Source organism: Erpetoichthys calabaricus, chromosome 7, assembly GCF_900747795.2.
Source record: "Erpetoichthys calabaricus chromosome 7, fErpCal1.3, whole genome shotgun sequence".
NCBI classification, from domain to species: Eukaryota; Metazoa; Chordata; class Cladistia; order Polypteriformes; family Polypteridae; genus Erpetoichthys; species Erpetoichthys calabaricus.
The window spans coordinates 157,522,968-157,547,966 of record NC_041400.2 but is presented as its reverse complement, the minus strand read 5'-3'; the positions used below and the strand labels follow the sequence as shown (position 1 = coordinate 157,547,966).

Here is a 24,999-nt window from a genome sequence, read left to right as displayed (position 1 = left end):
GCTGAACGCTCCAGAGTTTGGGTGCCCAGTAACGGCTCAGCCTCCCTACTGTAATTGTATTCATTCTTTTAAGGAGATCACAATCACCAATGCAAAAATCTGAAACTTTTTACAAATCTACATCACCTGCACAAAGAACAACAAAGATGGGTTTTTTTTACTAGTTAAATAACAAAATTCACTCTTTCATCAGTAAAAACAAACAATTCATAATTTACAATTAATGTTTTCACCTGATAAAGCTAGTGATGTATACGTGAACAAATGTTGCCATCAAGTACTGGCAGTCAAATCGATCCATGATGCCACCATGACCCGGAATCGTATCTGCAAAATCCTTAAAATAAAAAAACAATTTTTATTAAAACTGTGATGCATGAAAAAAATTTGTATTGATGAATTGTGCTACAAGAAGAAACTATGAATTAGAAAGCAGATCATTTTCTGGAGCTACTCAAGCTGCTTCTGTTCTACCATCGCTGTTCAGATCTGTTCAAAATGGCCAATGGTGTGCTTCATATTTAGATTTTCTGGAGGGACTCGTTTACATTTATTCACTGGACAGGTGATTTTATTCAAAATGACTTATAAAAGAGGTCAACATAATCAAGTAAGCATTTAGGAACCGGTGTTACAGGATAAGCATACAAAATGGATCATCATACAGTGGTGTGAAAAACTATTTGCCCCCTTCCTGATTTCTTATTCTTTTGCATGTTTGTCACACAAAATGTTTCTGATCATCAAACACATTTAACCATTAGTCAAATATAACACAAGTAAACACAAAATGCAGTTTGTAAATGGTGGTTTTTATTATTTAGGGAGAAAAAAAAATCCAAACCTACATGGCCCTGTGTGAAAAAGTAATTACCCCCTGAACCTAATAACTGGTTGGGCCACCCTTAGCAGCAATAACTGCAATCAAGCGTTTGTGATAACTTGCAATGAGTCTTTTACAGCGCTCTGGAGGAATTTTGGCCCACTCAACTTTGCAAAATTGTTGTAATTCAGCTTTATTTGAGGGTTTTCTAGCATGAACCGCCTTTTTAAGGTCATGCCATAGCATCTCAATTGGATTCAGGTCAGGACTTTGACTAGGCCACTCCAAAGTCTTCATTTTGTTTTTCTTCAGCCATTCAGAGGTGGATTTGCTGGTGTGTTTTGGGTCATTGTCCTGTTGCAGCACCCAAGATCGCTTCAGCTTGAGTTGACGAACAGATGGCCGGACATTCTCCTTCAGGATTTTTTGGTAGACAGTAGAATTCATGGTTCCATCTATCACAGCAAGCCTTCCAGGTCCTGAAGCAGCAAAACAACCCCAGACCATCACACTACCACCACCATATTTTACTGTTGGTATGATGTTCTTTTTCTGAAATGCTGTGTTCCTTTTACGCCAGATGTAACGGGACATTTGCCTTCCAAAAAGTTCAACTTTTGACTCATCAGTCCACAAGGTATTTTCCCAAAAGTCTTGGCAATCATTGAGATGTTTCTTAGCAAAATTGAGACGAGCCCTAATGTTCTTTTTGCTTAACAGTGGTTTGCGTCTTGGAAATCTGCCATGCAGGCCGTTTTTGCCCAGTCTCTTTCTTATGGTGGAGTCGTGAACACTGACCTTAATTGAGGCAAGTGAGGCCTGCAGTTCTTTAGACGTTGTCCTGGGGTCTTTTGTGACCTCTCGGATGAGTCGTCTCTGCGCTCTTGGGGTAATTTTGGTCGGCCGGCCACTCCTGGGAAGGTTCACCACTGTTCCATGTTTTTGCCATTTGTGGATAATAGCTCTCACTGTGGTTCGCTGGAGTCCCAAAGCTTTAGAAATGGCTTTATAACCTTTACCAGACTGATAGATCTCAATTACTTCTGTTCTCATTTGTTCCTGAATTTCTTTGGATCTTGGCATGATGTCTAGCTTTTGAGGTGCTTTTGGTCTACTTCTCTGTGTCAGGCAGCTCCTATTTAAGTGATTTCTTGATTGAAACAGGTGTGGCAGTAATCAGGCCTGGGGGTGGCTATGGAAATTGAACTCAGGTGTGATACACCACAGTTAGGTTATTTTTTAACAAGGGGGCAATTACTTTTTCACACAGGGCCATGTAGGTTTGGATTTTTTTTCTCCCTAAATAATAAAAACCATCATTTAAAAACTGCATTTTGTGTTTACTTGTGTTATATTTGACTAATGGTTAAATGTGTTTGATGATCAGAAACATTTTGTGTGACAAACATGCAAAAGAATAAGAAATCAGGAAGGGGGCAAATAGTTTTTCACACCACTGTAAGTGAAGAGTTCAGAACCAAAGAGAACAACACAAGACTACAGTAGTTCATCTCATCTTTGTTACAAGAACCTGTCCAAACCAAAATCAATGAGAAAGAAGAGGAGAGTCTTCAAATGTTTCTCAAAACACACAGAGAGAGTCAGCAATTTGGATGGATGTCAGCAGCGAGGTGCTACACATGAGAAGAGTCTGGATTGAAATCTGATGCCACGCTGAGGTGGTATCATCAGACCTGTCCATGAGCAGACCTTGGAGGTTGAGAAGGAGCACCAGACATCACAAGTGTCTCTACATACAGTACATGGGTGCTAATCTACTGACAACTCTGTTGGAAACCAGTGGACTGACATGAAAAGAGGAGAGATATGTGTCCATCTCAGCTGGTGGAAGACAAGACATGCCACTGCAGTTGGAAGCATCTGCAACAGCTTGGTGGCACTTGTCAGTACTTCTGATAGATGCAGCAGCCCAGACATTATGAGACCAGTGCCTGGATTAGGAGCTGTGCTACATACTCTGTCAGATACAGACTGATCTTGTGGATGTTATGGAGAGTAAATCTGCAAGAAGAAGAGACAGCTGGTCATCAATCACCACCCCAAAGGCTGAATACGGACTTGGTGGGTGTCAGCAATGGTGAGACCATCTGAACACAGATGGGAGTGCTGAATAAACAGGCTGGCTAGGATAATAAGAAGGTCCATCTTTGCCAAGTTGAGCTGAACATGGAGCCCTTCATCCTGGCTAAGGTATCAGTGAGACTTGCTGAGATTCTAGCTGGGACTGTGAGATACTCAGGACTTAGGGGTGGCCCATCTGTTAAAGTGATACACAGGGAGGCTGTAGGTGACTCGTTCTTGTGCAACAAAAGATTTATCAACCTTTTTTGAAAAGCATTCAACATAAACTATTAATATGCTTGCCTCCATATTTTTTAACTGTTATGGTCATATTGAATGAGGTTATGTTTAAACTCTGCACAAATCACAAAATGCTCATCTGATGGACTGCTTTTTTTCTAGCCAGTCCATGTTAAGTTTTCACAAGGGTCTCACCCCGGTGCGCATCTTTCCTTTCTTCTGTTTCCTTTTTTAATCTGGCCTTTCTTAATTCGTCTATATTTGTTTGTTAATTAACGGTGTTTTCCGCCTTTGCCCAGTAGATTTTCTTGGATGATGGGCCTTAGTTATGGTGCTGTGAAGTGGATGCATCAGAACTATGTGACTGAGTACCTTTCTGTATCTTTTATATGTTTTTTAACAAGGGTTTAATATTATTAATTCACTCAAGCTCCTCACTCTGCAATATGCTGGACATGATTGGCCAAGAGTAAAACATTCCTGCTGCAGACCAACTCCTGCTTTTCCTAGAGGCCTTAGGCTTCTGTTGATGGTCATTGCAGGGCACACTTTTACAGGAAACAGGGTTCACTTGAAAGAGGTAATTAATCGAAATAAGGGGAATTCTGGATATAAATATAATTTCATCTTGTAGCACATCTTTTAAAAATGGCAGCTTCAATCAAATGTGAATGTAATGCTTTTATCTGTTAGCTTTTATCTGTTATCTTGAACTGTTACAAAGTTTTGAAGATTTAAATCAAAAGCAATATACCCTGAACTCTGGTTTACTTTACCTCTTTTTGTACAGCATTGACACTGACAGGCTGCACCTTTATGAGGCCCATGCAACAAATTGAACATTTTAACAGGGGTGCTTTATGACAAAATTAATAATTGACAATTATTGAGATTATATTTGCAATTAACAGTACAATGAAAAATGCACCTTGTCTTGTCAACTGCATATCCTGTACTGCATAGTGCAGTGCAGCCATCATTGTGCAGGGAACCAGTTAAAATTAAATATGAAATTATTACTTTATGTAATTATGTTTCTTTTTTATATTTGGGTCACTGTTTTTAATAAGTAAATATAATAAGTATAATTCCAAAATTCTTCTTCATTCTGAACAAGACAGCCATCACCACCACTCACCATTCAAAAATGTAAAATATGGCAAAATGCTAAATATGGGAATGCCAAATTGCAGTTCTGTTGTATTAAGAAAACAAATGTTGCATATGTATGTAACAATTAAAGCACATGATGATAAAAACTTAAGTAATAGTAATATAAGATTAGGATTAAACACAACCTAACAGTCCTGTTGTACTTCTATATAAAAGCATTAAATGTACCGATATTATATTGCAAGCTCAAGGAATATTCTGATCGTAGCAAACTGTTACCTGCTGCCGCCAGACTCGGTCCTTGAGCAGCGGCGTCCCCGTCCATTCTGTCCCCTAGCATTGTGGAGAATCATTGTATGCATCTACCCAGGCTGCCATTTTCTCTCCTTTGCTGTAGTTTCCCCCAGCTTGTTCTATTCCTGGTCACCAAGCACACACACACGCACACACACACACGCACACACACACACGCACACACACACACAGCATGCCACTCCCAAAGCGGTCCTCACCTTCTCACTCTGACATAATAATATGCACCACCACTGCCAACAGTTCCTTGTTTCTTCCTCTTGTGTCACCTTCCCCATCAGATTACCCATAATGCCCTTGATATTGTGTGAGTCACAATTCATGTACATCTTTCCAAACATAAAGAGTTAGGTTACATTTCAGACAAATTACACTTCATTCATGTCCAACTTACTTTAATTTTGAAAGCTCTTTTGAATCCACTGGCAAAAAAGCCACCAAAAGGACCTATAAGTGAGGCAAAGGTTGAAAGAGCAATGCTGTGGAACTGAAATGGGTACAGCTTCACTGTTTTCTGTAAATAAATAAAAATTTAATTTAATACAAAGTCCATTAACTTAAGCACCCTGGTAATGCCCCTACCAGCTAATACCCTCTTGCTCCAGACCTCACTCATCTGCTCTGTCTATCATGAAAGTTCTTTTGCTTTACACATTCAGCTAACACACACCATTCATTACGTGGTGGCATTTTTCCTTGCAGGTCCATACTTGTAACAAGTTAGACATGTTTGTTCATGAAACATTAATGAGATTACATCTCCTTTAAAGTAATTATGGACTACTTTTGCAGCCATGCTGAGCCTAATTATAAGCACATATCAAAACCATCTCATTAAAATGTCCACTGCAAACAACAAGGTAGAGCAGAGTCTTTCATCTTTTGTCAGAGAAGCCCTGGTTGTGGAGGAAGTGGGAAGAAACCTTAATAAGAACCCACCATGCCTAGCACTGTCTCAAATCCTCATCAGCGACCCAGTTTTCTTTAGTCCCCTGCCCCGTGACACCTTGCCAGTGATAATGGGGATTATGAACTTTTGTGGCATATTGAGATGTTACCATACTTTGGTAACTTTGGGGATATGCATTAACATGGCTCAGAATTAAAATGAAACAAAAGAGTGTCCATTTGTCTGTACAGTACAGTTTTACACATTTTGATTAGCAAACTAAAGAGGTTTTTAATGAATGACTGGGACATTACAGAAAATGCTCTCTTCTTCCAAAAAACATCTACCAAAAAGCTCAAAAACAATGTCACATTTCACATATTAATTTCAAAATCTGAAATGAATAAAATATTTCTTACCGATCTCAAGAGAGTCCTTAGTGGCGATGGGAGTGTATACTCTTGCAACACAAACAGTTCAGAAGGTTCACAGGAAACTGCAAAGCTATTTGACTCGCTGTATCCCACTGGGCAAACTAAATATGTGTACTGAGCCAGGAGATATGCAAACTAAAAGAGAAGGAGAAGTTCACAATGGCCTTCAGCATTCAAACTGGAATGCGGTTTACAACACAGATCTGTAAGGAGACGCACTCAGGCAGGTTTAGCACTCAGTTGACACAGAGATACTGATGGCCCTAATGCTGTCCCTTAACAATTTCAACTAAACACGCAATGAGAAGTCAAGCAAAATGACACCGTTTTATTGGCTAACTGAACAGATTACAATATGCAAGCTTCAGTTAGCCAATAAAACGGTGTCATTTTGCTTGACTTCTCAAAGCATCCATAATGGCTAATACGGTACAACACCCTTCAACTAAATATGCAAATACAGAACTTCAGTTAACTTCACACTTCAGCTGGTTATCTTTCAACCAGAACTTTGAAGTCTGGGAACACCGCATGTGACCTAAAAAATTCTTCAAAAATGGAAAATCTTGAAAGTCATTTCAGCCCTATATTACTGTGCAGAATTATGGACACTGTACCCAAACCATGACTATTGGGACACCACCCAAAACGTGACCTTCAGGGAGGACAGAAACATATTATTCACATATGACGTGACTCAAAGCACAACCTCTTTTCATTTAGTCGTTCTACACATAACAATTACATGGAAGGGCAGGATACGTAGAATCAGTTAACACCAGAATCCCTGAAGCCTACATAAAAGTCATAATGCTGATTGTCTTTATGTCGCAAATGTGTCAATCAGAATGATAAATGGGGGAAGACCTGGGATTGAACCTGCAACCTCTTGATTTAGAAGCAACTTTCTTACCTCTACACCAGCCAAGCAGACATACCTAAGTCATGTCGATTGATATTTGGGCTTCGGTTTTTACACATTGACAGCAACATGTAAATTAAGTAATTTTGTTTTCTTCAGTTATATTCTTGAATAAATGTGCACTTGTTTTGTTATATCTTTTTTGAAAGTGATTATTTGATATCTGGACTTCAGTCTTCACACATTATACACGTCACGTCAACATTTTGTCAAAAAGCAAATGTGCACCAATGTATACTTCTATTAAGTTACACGTGGAAATTCTAATGTCATGTCATGCTTTTGGAAACATCCATTTTCACATTTTTTCTTCATTATTCTAACAATTACGTGTTATTAACCAACTCTGTTTTGTTGTGGGTGCCACCATTTGGTGATGCATTAGCTCATGGCCATGGTTATATCATATCTGTTCTCAAGACCCAATCTATAATAATAAAAGGCAAAGCCCTCACTGACTGACTGACTGACTCACTGACTCACTCATCACTAATTCTCCAACTTCCCGTGTAGGTGGAAGGCTGAAATTTGGCAGGCTCATTCCTTACAGCTTACTTACAAAAGTTAGGCAGGTTTCATTTCGAAATTCAAAGCGTAATGGTCATAACTGGAACATATTTTTTGTCCATACACTGTAATGGAGGAGGCGGAGTCACGTATCGCGTCATCACGCCTCCTATGTACTCACGTGAACTAAAAACAAGGAAGACATTTACAGCACGAGTCACACGCGGGAACGAAGGTAAATGACGTTAATTTTTGACTGTCTTTTAATACTGTGTAAGCATACATATTAACACATGTGCAATTAAATGTGTGCATTTACGGGGTGATTTCTCAGGCTTAAAAGCTCACCTTTTATCAAACGCGGGAAGAAAGGTAACTGACGTTGTTCACTGTCTTTTAATACTGTGTAACCATACATATTAACACATGTCCAATTAAACGTGTGCATTTACGGGGTGATTTCTCAGGCTTAAAAGCTCGCCTTTTACTAAAAAGGTAAATGCAAAACTATTTTCAATCAGTTTATATATTATATATATAATATACACACACACATAAACATTTATATACATATACATATATATACATATCTACATATACACATCTACATATATATACACACATACATAAACACACACATAAGACTTACTGACTGAAACGGGCATTCATTGACAATCATGTTACGTTATTTTTAAAATGTTTCCTTTTTTTTTCCATAACCTCTTTAACACACTACTTCTCCGCTGCGAAGCGCGGGTATTTTGCTAGTGTCAGAATAAAACTATTTATGATGGTGGCACACATCATTTGGCATTCAAGTTTTTGGAAGAAAACAAATTTAAAAAATGTGTATGTATTTATTGATTGTGTTTTGATTAGGGACTCTTGAATCTTTAGTGACAGGAACTCTTATTTTTCACAATTTTTTGAACAACATTAACAGGTTTGATACTCCCCAATTTGATTTCCTGGCCACTTTCATCAATTGTTTTGTGTGATCCCTTTGTTATTAAGTGTTATTAGGTTATCTACTGGTCTCTGACCAGATATTTTCTCACCTCATTTGACAAATTATCGTGATTTATTTATTGATTACTTAACAGCAGCACATACTTACTAAGAACCCAAAAACGACAGTTGAGAAAAATCCTCCTATGAAACCTTCCCAGGTCTTCTTGGGAGACAACTGTTTTAAAAGATATAATGACAATGAATGAGAGGTTTATGTACAGTATAGTCTGATATACTGTAGAATTCTTTTTGAATTTCTAATCCATTAATAATTATAAAATGAAATATGTGTAGACTGAAGTTACTTTAATCAAAGGTGTCCTTCCAAAGAAGAATCCAAATAAGTAAGCCATGATATCATTGCAGATGACAATGGATATTGGAACGATGAACCTGTGGAAATTAAAAAAGACATAAAGCTGAACATTCCTTGAATCATGTTCTTTAATTTGGAGAAAACATATTTTAGATTTTTTTTAAATTATGTTACACCACTGTTTATATTTTATGTGGGTTATTCTATGAAATGTAATAAAAATGCATAAGGCAGAAATAAGAGCATTAACTCCCAATGGTTCAGCATTATTGAACATGTTCACTGTAGTAAAGATCAGACAACATTCATCCTTCATTGACTGAACCTGTTTGAACCAATTTTAGGGTCATTGGAAGTCAATGTTTACCTTGTTGTCACTGGTCACATGACAGGCTCAACACGGGACATGGCACTACACTATTTACATGTAAACTACCCCCCCCCCCCCCAATCCCCCCCTCACTCAGTAAAAGAAGACCAACAAATTGAACCTGTCTGTATGTGGGATGTGGGAGAGGTGAAGACCCCATGCAGATAGTCACAATGCCCAGCCTCTTACAATTTGATGTGATAGGTAAATATTTATTGCAATCTGAAAACTCAATTTTTGTTATTTTTATATTATATATTCTACACCACTGTCAGATAACAAAGTTTACAAAAATTAACATAACATGGCATGTCCCTTAAGGGTCTGTCCTGGGACCGTCACTTTTTCTGTTTTATATTGGTGGTGTAGACTTCAGTATAGTTAGTGACTGTGTGATATTCGCAGATAATAAAAATTGAACAATGACATTGAGGAGGCAGCAAAAATAATTCAGAAAGCCCTGTACAAGCCTCAGAACTGGGCAAAGACTTGAAAAAATGCAGTTTAATTTAGAAAAGCACAAAGTGCTACATGTGGGCAAAAAGAAAATGAATTATAAACACAAGATGGGAGACATTCTCCTGAAGGAAGCAACCTTTGAAAAGGACTTAGGGGTTTATGTTGACACTACACTTTCATAATAATTCATTACATTTATATAGCGCTTTTCTCAATACTCAAAGCGCTATCCACACAGGGAGGAACCGGGAAGCGAACCCACAATCTTCCACAGTCTCCTTACTGCAAAGCAGTAGCACTACCACTACGCCACCTGTGAGGACATCAACTAAGCAATCTGCAGAAGCGATTAAAACGAAAATAAAATGTTAGGTTATATCATTAAAACGTTTGAATCAGCACCTCCAAATCCGAGACCATGGTCCTCAGCCGGAAAAGGGTGAAGTGCCCTCTCAGGGTTGGGAGCGAGATCCTGCCTAACGTGGAGGAGTTCAAGTATCTCGGGGTGTTGTTCACGAGTGAGGGAAGAATGGAGCGTGAGATCGACAGGCGGATCGGTGCAGCGTCCACAGTGTTGTGGGCTCTGCATCGGTCTGTCGTGGTGAAAAAGGAGCTGAGCCGTAAGGCAAAGCTCTCAATTTACCGGTCGATCTATGTTCCTACCCTCACCTATGGTCATGAGCTATGGGTAGTGACCGAAAGAATGAGATCGCGAATACAAATGAGTTTCCTCCGCAGGGTGTCTGGGCTCTCCCTTAAAGATAGGGTGAGAAGCTCAGTCATCCGGGAGGGGCTCAGAGTAGAGCCGCTGCTCCTCCGCATCGAGAGGAGTCAGATGAGGTGGCTTGGGCATCTGATCAGGATGCCTCCTGGATGCCTCCCTGGTGAGGTGTTCTGGGCACGTCCAACCGGGAGGAGGCCCCGGGGAAGACCCAGGACATGCTGGAGGGACTATGTCTCCCGGCTGGCCTGGGAATGCCTCGGGATTCTCCCGGAAGAGCTAGAAGAAGTGGCCGGGAAGAGGGAAGTCTGGGCATCTCTGCTCAAGCTGCTGCCCCCGCGACCCGACCTCGGATAAGCGGAAGAGGATGGATGGATGGATGACAAGGATGTTATGCTCAGAGTATATAATGCACTAGTGAAGACACGTGGAGTACAGCATTCAGTTTTAGAGTGGATTGATACTGGCAATTTGTTCCTTGCCAAAGCACATTTGTCCACATGTAACCTTGAAAAGTCTATGACTAGTGTGATTGCTCTGTGCCGGGCCTACCATACCGTGCCATGGTCTGCTTAGAAGGAGTGGGCCCAAGCACGGTTCAGTAGCATTCAGGAAGAGTGTGATCGCCCCCAAGCACAGACATGATGTCAATGATGTAAAGAGTCAGATAGTGCAATTCTCATTTCATTCAGTATCTTTTGAGTTAAAAACAGGTTTTTATCCTCACCTTACACATGAACGTGTATTGCAGTTGGCAACAATAGCTGCAAATTCCACCCTTAATATCATTTTCCACCTTAAAAATCTTCTTGTACATGCAGCATAATTAACAGTAAAATAAATCTGTAACAGGGTAGAGCGTTATCCTGCCCTACATGACTCCAAAACAACCACAAAATAAGTAAAATCATTTTGACCTGCATGCTGTCACACCATGTTCAGAACTTGTTTTGGCTTTACATGAAGTTGCATGGTCATGACAAAAGTGTGCCCTGGCCCAGAACATTAAGCACAATGTGAGTGATTGTGCATGGTGAGTACACCCTTAGACACCATGCTACAAAAAAGACATACCAGCACTTGAAGCTGAGCAGATAAGGGCAACCAAATTCATCCCAGATCTTAAAGACATGTTGTACTCTGTCAGATTCAAAGAATTAGAGGAGAATGCACGAGGACCTAATCCAGCTCTTCAAAATTATCAAAGGCATCAAAAAAGTAGATCCAGCAGAATTCCATCAACTTCAGGGTGAATCATGTAGTTAAGAACATCAGGAAAAACTAAAGGCAAGTGCATTTAAGACAGAAGCCAGAAAGCACTTCTTTACACAAAGTGTTTTGTGAATGAAGAACAAACTACCAAGCTATTAAATTGAAGCAGAGACCTTGACAACATATAAGGAGTATCTGGATGAGGTGTTGGGACAGCTTATAAATGAGTTTGATAGACTGAATGAGTTCCTCTCATCTAGTTTCTAATTTTCTAAATAACATAAAATTCCCACACCTGTCCAATTGAATTTTGGAGTTAAAGTAGATAGATAGATAGATAGATAGATAGATAGATAGATAGATAGATAGATAGATAGATAGATAGATAGATAGATAGATAGATAGATAGATAGATAGATAGATAGATAGATATACTTTATTAATCCCATGGGGAAATTCACACAAAGTAGGCTGAGGCACTGGTGGCAAGGCAGAAACCAGCCCTGGAATGGGCACTGGTCCATCACACCGCCTACTCACACACAACACACACTCACCCACAACTACATGGAATCAAGTTAGTAGAGCTAAATGACCTGACGTATCTGTTCAAATAGACACGTGTCTTATTCACAAAATGTTTCTTACCAGATCATTCCTTCAAACAGATTCTGAATGACAAGATGGGACTGAGTAACCACAATCAATAGGGTCACATGGGTCCAAGCAAACTGCAAAGTTTGAAAACAGGATAATTAGTCTTAAATAAAATTCCAATTTTCACAAGTTGATATTAAAAAACCAAAACAGTTCTTCAGTGACATCCCAGCACTTTTAATAGCCCATTCTGGTTATTAAATAAATCAAAAAGCAATGAAGCATAACTTGCTAATCTAATAATTATTATCATTGTATCATCTAATCATTATTATCAAATGCATTTTAAAAATTACCAATACAAACTAAACACTTTAATGTACAGTAATTTGATTTACTATTTATACTCACACATGTCACATTCTAAATTTAAGCCTTGAATAACAAAATAAAGGGAATGACTTGCATTTATTCTGTTATTGAATATGTGCACAAAATGACCCAGGTCACTATGTGCAGTCCGAGCACTTCAACACAATGCGCCCAATTCATTCAACCACAAACCAAAAAGTCAGCCTACGTGGTGTCAGTGTGGCCCTAACAGCAACGTTCCTAATGCTAAATGAATCCGTCAGCAGACTCGAGCTGCACTCACTGCACACACATTTAGCGTTCTGTCCGACTGACTTCTCATTTATCATCTGCACTCAGGACCATATCTTTGATTAGAGAAGTTGATCTTTGGCTTTCATTTGCTCATTCATCCGTATACTTTCTCTCTATAATAACTATTTGTTCATTCATCCCTCCTCTGTGATATCCATTTTTTTTTCCAAAAAATCCGATTTCTGAACATGAAATGATTCGTGGAGTTTTGTGGTGGGGAAGACTTCTAAAGGTCATTTTACAACCCACACAGTTACAGAATCCTTAAAGAGGTGAGAAGCCCAGACCAAACGTTAACATGACAATAACACACATAAAAATAATATTATTGTTGTATTTAACCAAAATATTATAATTGTTAAGCTGCCTAGTTGTTAATTTGGAGGCACTGTGTTGGTATGGATGTTAAAAAAATACAAACAACAGGCTTAGCAGGAAAATCAATGAAGAACTGCGGGTTTTGATTTAATAAAGCAACATGCGCCTTTCAGTCAACAGTATCAATGAAAGTCCATATTGTTAACAATCAGCTTTTCTGATTATACCACATTTTAACTGTGCAATAAGCACCACCGAGTGGTCAGTTTCAGTTTATTCTATATAAAAAGTCCATTCAGCTTGTGCTGTAATATGTACATAGCACAACAGCACAAAACCTACAGCTCATAATTTTTTTGTAATTATTACTTGGTGCGACTGCAGGTAATTTACCACAGGTGGAAGGGTTAGTTGTTATGCTGGTTTGTGGTCGCATTGGATTAAAAAGCTATTTTGACCCAAACAATTGCTTGGATACACCACTCATTTTTTTTTTAGGAGGGTCTAGCTATAGTTTTTGCACTGTGAGCAGAAGAAAAGCAGTGATGTAAAAATATCATGTCCAAAAAAACAAAAATCCTTCTTGGAACGCTAAAGTGAATCTTTTTCTTTATTTTGCTGACTTTGAAAACAACCTGTATTATTCAGCAATGTGATATACAGATACAAACAGAAAACAAGAGAAAATAAAAGTTTATCAATCATGGCAACAGTTGGCTCTTTTTCCTTTTAGGTTTTGCCTGAGTGACCCGGACATGTTAATCATGGAGATGTTTGTCAAAGTCAAGCATGGAACACAGACTCCGCTGTAGCTGCCCACATATCCAAGGTGCCTAAAGCAGTATGACTTCTCACTTACAGTTACAGTTGTGCTCAGTTATATGGCATGTAGACAGGGAGTAGAACAGGCTAATTTATAGTTTATTATTAAGAGATCTGCATTTGATAAGAAATTAATAGGACAGCAGAAGATCAGAGTGAACTACAAAGCTGAAAGGTCCTCCGCTGGGGATCAACTCTTCAGGAGCTGTGCTTCCACAGGCCACTAGAGGGCAGCAGCATCGTTCTACTGCAGTGATTCAGTGTTCTACAAAGGCTCTTGGGAATTCTAGTGTTTGCAAGAGTCTCTGTGGAAATAGAGGTGACTCAGAAGTGCTTACTGGTAGGTTGAAGTAACACCAGAAATACTCCCAGGAATAGCCTTATGAGGTCCTGAACCTCCTCAGCTGCACAGCTTTGAAGTTGGGAGTGGACAGGAGCAGAGAGGAGGAGAAGGCTGGAGGAGTAGCAATGGTGGTACCAAGGTAAAGGAAGGTTGGGAGGTAGGAAGCAGCTTGAGTGTTGGGCAATTAACCCTGAAGGGTTTAGAAAGGTCCACAGGACAGAACTTTAATTGTTCTGTTTCTCCGCTTTTTGTATTAAGCAAGATCCTCCCTAAACAGTACTAAGAAATACTGCTGTTTTCTTGATACAGGGTCTGCTCCAGAGTGACTCAATCTTGTCACAACAGACACATAGAGCAAGGGTCTGCAAAGTTGGTCCTGGAGGGCCACAATGGCTACAGGTTTTTTTTATGGTGCCCAATTTCTTAATGAGAAGGCAATTTCTTTCTTTTTGAAGCACTTACTGCTTAAGCAACATTTTAGTTGACTTCCATGTTCAGAATCCCTACCCATAACTGCTTATTTTAGTGTTAAACAGCTGATTCACTGTTTTTAACTGCTCCTTATTAGTAATAAGATGCAAATGACAAAGGAACCAGCAGTCCTCCCTCTACCTCGTTTCTGTTTACACCATTTATTAATTTTGAACTATGTGGTTACATAAAATATTAGGAAGGAAACTGAAGAGAAAATGTGAAGGACTGAGAGTTACTCATCTGCTTCAGGCTACAAATCATTTAAGTGACATCCCTGGAAAGAAAAAAATCTGCAATATAGGAATGACGTGATATGTCATAATGAAAACATGAATAAGCCACAAAATTAAATAAGATCTGTTTACTAGCATGCATTTGTTTCTAATTAAGCAATCAGGTTGGAACAAAAACCTGCAGTCTCTACTGCCTTCCAGGACTGATTCTGAAGACCCCAATATAGAGTTATATATACTTTGCTGTTCTCTTACTTGAAAACATTAATTGCCAACATTTATACTGATTTCTTCATTATGCTGTGAAATAACAGGTAAAGGAGAGGCAATCATGAAAAAGTGTATTTAATAAATGGAAATGACTTGAACATGCAGAAGATGGTATGCTTTATTTAGTGACTTTTAAACACATTTTATTTCAGTTGCAGACCATGCAAATTATAATGCAATAAATTGCAATAAATGTTTTGATGAAATTAGCTGTAGAAGAGTAGAAAGTCATGCAGATACACAAAGTTGGAAAGTGTAATTTTTATGTCAATTATTAGAATATGTGAAATCACAGAAACAGAAATAATAATTTAATTAATAACAGATACCTTATATTCCCTTTAAACCTGATTTTACTTGCCCGGCAAGGTTAGTACTTGCAGTTACTCTGTTGATACACACCATATAAAACTGCAGGCGATAATGTTTCTTCACTAAGCTCAATACAAACATGCAGAAACCTGAAAAAGTAATAACATGCAGTCAGTTACCTCAGCAATGCCAGTGCATACATTTTAAATTCTGCATTAATTTTTACATTGAACTTTTAGTTTGAATTATTTTATTTTCAATAAGGATGGGGAGTTTTGGAATGGGACCTGTAAATCATGAAGAAGCTCCACAACACACTAGAGGTACTAGTCTCATAAAAAGTAACACTACCTCAGATTTGTAATGTTGATAACACAACATTATTTATTTTACTCAAGTCTACGTGCCATAATACCAATGCGGCAGAGGTAAGGCTTAGTAGGCAGTAATTAAGGGATACACGGTTGTGCACAAGATCAGCCTCCACTGACCAACAGTGTGACCCTGAGGCAAAGTATATAAAATATCTGTAAACACGTGTAACTACAGCTTGGCACTTGTAAAGCTCTTTATGACAAATTCAAGCCAAATAAAGGCTGTTGGAAAGGGAAGATCTTCCAATAATTTTTGATTCAAAATTTTATTCTATAAAGGAAAGTGGTCCTATAAAATAGCATTTCACCTTTTTTTCCTCATTAGTTGTTAATCAACAGGATGAAAACATGTAAAATGCCAAATTCAGATCTAAGGTAACTTGGTACATTTCATTCAAGTTAAAGTACTCCCAAATTGTACAGTCATATGAAAAAGTTTGGGAACCCCACTTAATTCTTTGGATTTTTGTTTATCATTGGTTGAGCTATCAAAGTAGCAACTTCCTTTTAATATATGACATGCCTTACGGAAACAGTAGTATTTCAGCAGTGACATTAAGTTTATTGGATTAACAGAAAATATGCAATATGCATCATAACAAAATTAGACAGGCAAATAAATTTGGGCACCCCAACAGAGATATTACATCAATACTTAATTGAGCCTCCTTTTGCAAATATACAAGCCTCTAGACGCCTCCTATAACCTTTGATGAGTGTCTGGATTCTGGATGGAGATATTTTTGACCATTCTTCCATACAAAATCTCTCCAGTTCAGTTAAATTTTACAGTAGGTAGCAGGTGTTTTTCTTGGAATGCGGTGTTCTTCTTCAGCCATGCAAAGCGCTTTTTGTTATGACCAGATAACTCCATTTTTGTCTCATCAGTCCAAAGCACTTTCTTCCGAAATGAATCTGGCTTGTCTAAATGAGCATTTGCATACAACAAGCGACTCTGTTTGTGGCGTGAGTGCAGAAAGGGCTTCTTTCTCATCACCCTGCCATTCAGATGTTCTTTGTGCAAATTGCGCTTAATTGTAGAACAATGTACAGATACACCATCTGCAGCAAGATGTTCTTGCAGGTCTCTGGATGTGATCTGTGGGTTGTCTGTAACCATTCTCACATTCCTGCACATATGCCGCTCCTGTATTTTTCTTGGCCTGCCAGACCTGCTGGGTTTAACAGCAACTGTGCCTGTGGCCTTCCATTTCCTGATTACATTCCTTACAGTTGAAACTGACAGTTTAAACCTCTGAGATAGCTTTTTGTAGCCTTCCCCTAAACCATGAGACTGAACAATCTTTGTTTTCAGATCTTTTGAAAGTTGCTTTGAGGATCCCATGCTGTCCCTCTTCAGAGGAGAGTCAAAGGGAAGCACAACTTGCAGTTGACCAACTTAAATACCCTTCCTCATGATTGGACACACCTGTCTATGAAGTTCAAGGCTTAACAAGCTAATCCAACCAATTTGGTGTTGCAAGTAATCAGTATTGAGCAGTTACATGTATTCAAATCAGCAAAATTACAATGGGACCCATATTTTTGCACAGCCAGTTTTTCACATTTGATTTAATTTCATTCAACTAAATACTGCTTGACTAAAAATCTGTGTTCAGAAAACACCCCAGTACTCAGATGTTCCTAGGAAATGAAAGACATACCACTGTTATCTTTTTTGTTGAAAGTAGAGTAAATTATTATGGAGGCTGAGAGGGGTTCCCAAACTTTTTCATATGACTGTATCTCTGAATTTAACTGGCTATACATTTTTTGCTTCCAGCTGGCTCAGCATTCTTACTTGCTCATCTCCACAGACAAGTGACAGCAGCAAAAAAACGACGACGCACAATTCATTTCAAAGGAATACTCCACCCAAAAATTTTATTTTTTTTATATGCTACTTACTCCATACAGTTTGTAGTGATGGCTGAGATATTTTTTTAATTCAAAGTTTCATTGACAACAGAGATAACAAACTTTGTAATGTGATGGGTGGTTATGGTGACCAGCGCTGGACCACAATAAAAAATATGAACAACTTTCATAAAAAAAAAAAAAAATCTCATGTTTCTCGTGTTGAATAATTTATATGTTAAGTCACTTAATAATATGTTCACAACGTGCAAAACACCTGCATTTTTGCAAAAACATTGCTAAATAAATGCTTCTGGAAAAATCAGAGCCATGCAAGTAGAGGAAGCATGTTCACACTGAAATGAACTTTTGAATTGAAGACAGAATGTCACTCATGAATTAGGGGAAGAGGCAGATCTTCAATTCAAAAGCTCCATGAGCACACCACATATAACTGGATGACCTGATGTTTGCTGTTGTCCGACACTGGTCATCATAGACGCCTGTTCTATCAGAAACCATTTTGCATGTAAACATGGAATTGATTTTTTTTCTCGGCCACCACTACAAATTGGATAAGTAACATCTAAAAAAATACCACTTTTGGGTGGAGTAGTCCTTTAACACAGACAGAGAATAGCACATCACACAACATACACAAGAAGTACTCGTGCAGTGTTCAGAATCAGTGAAAGGAGCCTTAGATAAAAACTGTCCACAAATCTACTGCCGTGAATTAATGGTCCTCGACTGTTTGCCAGAATGAAGAAGGGAGAGACGATGCACACTATGGTTATAGTCTTTAATAATTCTTGTGTCCTTTCTAAGGCAGCGTGTGTTGTGTATGTTCTGAATAAAGGGCAGCCATGTTCTGGTAATATTCTGAGCCAACTTCACTGCTCTTTGTAGAGCTTTGTGGTCCTCAATGAGTGGAACTGATCATGAACTCTAATTGGGGAGTACAGATGGAAACATTCTTGCTTCCTTAGATGTCAAAGAATTTATGGCATTGGTGAGTCTTCTTGATGGCTGTCATGAACATCACTTTTGCACATGTGGAAATAAGTTTTTCCTGTTTTCACACTAATTGCGTGCTTTTCTTTTGTTGTTTATTTATTTCACCATTATTACAGTCATGTCACCACATCACCATTTTGTTAAGCGCTTTTCTTGTTTGAAATCTGCCACCATATAGTGTCCAGAAATGACCCCATTGCTAGCCACGTGATATATTAAACAAGATGTCATCTCTCTGCCTTTATAAAAAGACTACCCGGTGTCGTAGTTTTGTGGTTCTTTTTTTAAATCAAAACAGTAATCAATTCAGGTATTGTCAGGATCTTTGCTTTGTTGTTTAGGATGTCAGTTTTGCACATTGAGTTTTGACGATTATTATTTTGTGAATATTCCCAGATTCTTGACCTTCTGCTTTGCCTTGTTTCTCACTGGTTATTCATATTCTGGGTTTTCCTTTGCAGTTTGGTGTTCTCAATGATAGCCAAAGAGTTCCCAATTAAAGTTGTCAATGATGGAGACTTCAAAAAATGTAAAGCTACTGACTCTCTTCATGGCATCTCCTCCTTTTCAGATGGGAATGTACTCTGCCTTCTCCTTCCTTTGGTTTTGCTGACATTAATGGAGTGATTGTCATCCTGGCATTGTTGGATCAGAAGAAAAGTTTCTTCTCTGTAATCCATCATCGCATATGATGATCAGACATGCAATGGCAGTGTCATCATGAAACCTAATGATGGAACTGGCAGGTTAACAAGAGGACAGCAGGTGGTCCAGCACACTGCCCTGGGGTGTTGAGGACCAATGTGGAGGAAGTGAGGATGCTAATCTGCACACGCTGAGATTTGCACTTAAAAAGAGCAGAAGTAAGATCTTTATTTATTAATAAGATCTTTATTTATGTATTAGCAATGTTTGATCTTTACACATCCAATGACTGACAATCTGGGACAGAGATAAGCAGGAAAAATGTTCAGAAGACTGCAGTGTACTTGTAAATAATTACAAATCTTTTATCTACTTTATTTTGTTAAGGGTATAAAAATATAGTGATTAATAAAACATTATGCACCCATACTGTATGTATTGCTGAGAAAGGTTTTTCAGAATGTACTCTACATTTTGTTCTGATATCTCAAACCATCTACTCTTTAAATTAAATAATTTAACAAATGTTAGGCTGGCCAGTTATGATTTGCTTTTTAGACAAGTCTCTTTTTTGTTTGAAGATTTGACAGGCCTGTATTTCTTTCAGGAAGTGCCTTTCTTAGTAAACAAGCCCTCGAGTCACTTTACGCACACCAAACAACACTCCTTACTTACAAGACTGAGCCGCCTAAAGCACAGGCAGGCACCGGATGTACTCAGGATCACACAGTTAGGGTCAGTGGTGCTACTGGAGTTCTCTGCTTAATCACCCAACAGACTGCCTGCCTAATAAGACACTTGAAAGGGGTAAGAACATCAGGTGAATTACCTGTCAAATAGAGAGCAAAAGAAATAAATCGATGGTAACGGACAAGAAACTGAAGGGGCTCTTCTCTTTGGACAAAGGTGACAAAGTAATCAGCCACTGTCTCTCCATAGAAAAAGTAATTTACACACAGCAGGAAGTACCTGTGAAGGCAAAGATGGGGTTAACAAACCATTAACAGCTTCTTAAAATGATAGCTTACAAAAGATAAAATGCTTCTCATGGTACTCATCAAAAGTTTTATGACTAATTCAGATTGGTACTTTTTTGTTTTTAATCAAGAACAGCAGACTCAAATCCACTTGCTGATTTTGTGCCACATAAATAATGGTGTCAATGCTTTTGCTAAAATATTAAATAAATAAAATAAATAAATACTTAAAAAAAAAAATCAGAGAAGTGCATGCAGAGGAAATGTTTTCAAGTTGGACCACATGAATACTGATAGCTTTTCTTAGGAGTGTGTTTCCTCTTGTGACCCTCCTATAAAATGGACAGTTGAGGAGAGTGAGGGGTACTAAGATAATAATAATAATAATAATAATTCATTACATTTATATAGCGCTTTTTAAGATGAGATGAGCATACTGACACGTCTGTAGAAATCTCATCACATAATCTGTCCATCACGTTGCCCAGTCGTATGTTCACAGCTAGCAAGATGCATGCACTTTTTATTAAAATAAATACAAAATCAGAGCACTGCACACAGAAGAAATGCATTCACAAGCGATCAAGCATTTGAATTAAAGACAGAACTCTTGACCACTATATGAAGGGGAGGGACAGGTCTTCTAACGATTCTGTGTGAAAGCATTTCCTCTGCTTGCACTTCTCTGATTTTCTGGAAGTATTTATTTAACAATATTTCAGCAAAAATTCATGCGTTTTGCCTATTGTGAAAATTCACAATGGACAATTTGACGAGTGGATTATATAACACTTGCCACAGTACCCATCAAAGGCAGGTAATAGAATAATTTAAAAATATCTGCTATCTCTTGACCTATTTGTATTTTCAGTACATTTTCTCTGTATTCGTGTGTGTGAACATCTCTTTACCGGTGCTCCCTCCCTCAAGCATTTTCTCATTAAGCCTACATCTCAGAATCTGTCATTACTTTCAAGGGGCCCTTCTCACCTCCTGTCTGGCTTTATACTTTCCGTCGTTGATTTCAACTTTCTCAGCATCTGCCTTTACTTTTCCTTGTGCATCTCACACACCTCCTCTTTTGTCATGTCAATCAAGCCAAGCCAAAATTATATAGTAGATGCATAATTTACATTTTTTTATGGGTGACTTTGATATTGTTTGCCATGGTCCAGCATTGGTCACCACAGACATCCAATCTATCAGAAAGTTCATTATCTTTATTCTCCACGAAAACGTGACATTAAATTTTTTCTTAGCCATCATTGCAAACCACACAGAGTAAGTAACATAAAAAATAATTTTGGGAAAAATATTCTTTAAAGGCCATTGAAATCATTCTATATTCATGTTTTGATCAGCGACTTTCTAAACATCTGCATGAGCAGCTGTGACTACTCACCCTGGTAACTCTGAAGGCTATTTTTGTTTTAATTTGAGTCACTTGATACAACTACAGTCTATAGTACATATTGATACAGTTGTGCCCAAAGTATAGTCCTTCACTTTTCAATTTAATTCTGCAAAATCTTTGCCTAGAGTGTGCTGAAATGCCAGTGACACATTCTCTGAAGTATTAACCATGGTCATGCCAGTCGAATGTACTATACTAGTCTCACCCTGGCATCTGTGTCTGTTTTTAACTCAGCATTATGTTTCTCCTCTAGCACATATAAATACGTTGATCTGTGGATGCTGGATGTGGGTGCAGGCATGTGCCAGTAGCTATTTCTAGAGGTCTTCACCATGTTTCACTGTAAGGATAGCATTCCTTTTGACATAGTCGCTGTTTAAGCTTCTGCCACACAAATAGCACTGAATTTTGGCCAAGGCTTCTATCAAACAAATTGCAGACAAGCTTTATGACGATTGTTCTTGACTAATGATTTGTTTCTTGCCAGTCTCACATAATGTCACAATGTCATTATGAACTTAGTATATCTGAGTGATGCAGCCTTATGATTCTCTCATCCAGTGAATTTTGTGCTCTTTTAGACAACTTCTTTCCCCTCGAGAAATTTTTGTTCACAAATCTGCTGCTTACTCAGATGCCAAGTCTGGATTGTGTGACACAGCTTCCATTTTTAATTACTGATCAAACAGTGCTCACAGGAGATTCAGAAAATGAAACCTTTTATTACTGCTTACAAAAATACATACTATATATACTGAAAAATCAAACCTATTTCTGATCACAATGGAGCTTAAATGGATCCTATGAATTAGGTGACTTACTTGGGTACACTTCATTACTAACTCAGACATGATTTTACCAAAGTTCTAAAGTGTTAATGGGTTTTACAGTCATGAATGCAATGACTTTTTAAAAACAAAAGCTGTACAAATTTATCAATGTCATCTACTACATACAGGCTATTTATTTTGCTTGTAAACATTTGGTGGACCTGCATGCCTTCAGCTCCAGAAGGCTGGGTATGAACTCTGGCCCAGTCACTGCCTCTGTGAAGCTGGCATAGTTCCTTCTTAGTCCTAATACATTCATGTTAGGTAATTTTGACTGAGTATGTGTTGTCCTTGATACCCCAATGAGGCTTGGACAGGACATAAATTTGCTTAAGTGGAGCCAGTAAAAAAAAATGAATAGATTGCTTTTGTGCTCATTTATTTAGGAGGAGGCTAACACTGAAGCCTGGCCTATACTGTAAATAGCAGATTAGGACTGTGCAATGCTCAAATATTTATACAGTATAAGCAGTATGAATTTTGTAAAGCTTGTGATATGGAATATTACTGTTGATTTAAGGATTAAAACTGAAGGCCTGCCAGCATAACTAAAAATCATAACTCTATATTGCCAATATAAAAAAGATGGCATTGCTTATTGGCATATATAAGCAAAATAACAATCTAGTCTATGTGATAGTAGTAAGTCAAGGCATAAGCATCCATTAAGCAGACTTAGTCTTTAGTCACCATTAGGACTCCATCATAGTTACTCCATTCAGTGTGTTATTTTGTCCCTGGCCTTTTTGTTTAGGTTTTTTGCCATGACCCATGAAAGCGTGAGTGATCTGTGTTTACTTGGCATGATCAGAAAATCTCACAGCGTGCTAAATATAAATTCTCAAGGCCTACTTGTTGCACAGCCATTTACTAGAACTGTAAAATGCTAAAGGCTTACTGATTTTGAAAATTGCTCAAAGTACATTTTACTTTACACAGGTGATTTTGCAGACTGACACAACACACAGATATCATTTACAAAGTGGTCAGGTCATGTTTAAGGGTGCCTAAGATTTGCAAGTCTGTTGAAATTGTGCAGCTGTCCTTCCTCTAAAAATATGCATGCTGATATTATATATCCCAATAGTATTTTTACAGGTTGGGGTGGGGTTGGCCTGTAAACATCCACCGAAAATTACTGAAACTAATTATAAAATAACAGCAAAACACTTAAATCCCTAAAAATTGAGTTACAGTGGGTTATCAAACTTAAGGATCATGGAGCAGATCCTGATTCATGTCAAATATACTAAATATGTTACACAGGGCCTGCAATGACTGTTAGTTTTCTTCAAGACCCCATTTAAGGTGTGTTTCATATATAGACTGTATCTGTATACAACTTAGCTAGATTACATTTATGCCTGGCATTAACGTCTCTCCAGTGTCCACACCATGTTTGGATAGGGACCCAATCAACTCCCCATACTGTATACATATAGCAATCTGGGGTTTAGTGGTCACTCACATATATTTGCAAAACACATGCATTGCAGCTATGAACCTGTAGTTAGAATGGCAACAGGCTGCTCATAATGTCATAACAGGAAAGAGTGATAAAAAGGCTACATGCCACACTGCCATAAAGAACATTAGTGCTTTATGGCAAAGACTTGACAGTCTCATGATGGAGGATGATTTCACATATATGCTTCTGCTGTTTTTCAAGTGTCATGGCTCCCTACCCTTCTGCAGCTTACCTAACTGCTGCTTTTTGCTATTTTTACATGCACTTGGACAAACAGTGAACACAAGTTGTCAAGTTGAAAACATCACATGACCACTCAACGAACACTGGAATTACAAGTTGGACAATTCAGACAAAAAAAAGCTACCTGAATTGCGACCTTTCACCTTAATTTGTTGTTTAAAATAAAAACATATACCCTGGTTGGCCTATAATGCCATTTTTGGTTGAAATACATTTGGACATTTGCTTTAAGACAAACAGAGGGTTTTTCAGTAATCAACAAAAGTTGGGACACCTATGCAAACTGTTTGCACAACTTGCTAGGCTCAATTTACTTTATTTGCTGTAGAACATCTGTAGGTTGTAACCTATTGTTCCTTGAAGAAGGCCTATTTGTAACATTTAGAAATTTCCTGTTATCAGTTTTTGCTAACCTAAACTTTAAATTTAATCCTCTGGCAGTTTACTGCTTACCTTTTCACCATTTTAGGTCATTTATTGCATGTCAACTGATTAAATATGTGGAAAAACTGAAGTGTTCTAAGACTTTTCATCAGTAGTGTATATCCCTAAAAATGTCAAATCATGTTATGTTATTATTAAGAAATTGAGGCACTAGTAAAATATTATTATTTAATAAAATATGTGTTATTTATGAATTAGCCTATTCATTTTGTATTATGCTTTAAAAACATAGGCAGTGCAACAGCACTAGTAGCAAATAACCTTTTGTTAACAAATTTATGTTC

General features: G+C 38.0%; 1 protein-coding gene across 1 annotated transcript in view; it reads right to left on the bottom strand.

Annotated features, from left to right (window-relative positions):
* cds1 (CDP-diacylglycerol synthase (phosphatidate cytidylyltransferase) 1) overlaps nucleotides 1-24,999 on the bottom strand; it is a 96,591-nt gene that overhangs the window by 3,528 nt on the left and 68,064 nt on the right. Inside the window, exons 5-12 of the mRNA XM_028805611.2 lie at nucleotides 20,169-20,308; nucleotides 15,537-15,595; nucleotides 12,060-12,142; nucleotides 8,639-8,726; nucleotides 8,440-8,508; nucleotides 5,879-6,028; nucleotides 4,965-5,084; nucleotides 234-337 (exon numbers count right to left, since the gene is read on the bottom strand). Of these exons, the coding sequence (XP_028661444.1) occupies nucleotides 234-337; nucleotides 4,965-5,084; nucleotides 5,879-6,028; nucleotides 8,440-8,508; nucleotides 8,639-8,726; nucleotides 12,060-12,142; nucleotides 15,537-15,595; nucleotides 20,169-20,308 (813 nt within the window). The remainder of the gene's footprint in view (nucleotides 1-233; nucleotides 338-4,964; nucleotides 5,085-5,878; nucleotides 6,029-8,439; nucleotides 8,509-8,638; nucleotides 8,727-12,059; nucleotides 12,143-15,536; nucleotides 15,596-20,168; nucleotides 20,309-24,999) is intronic.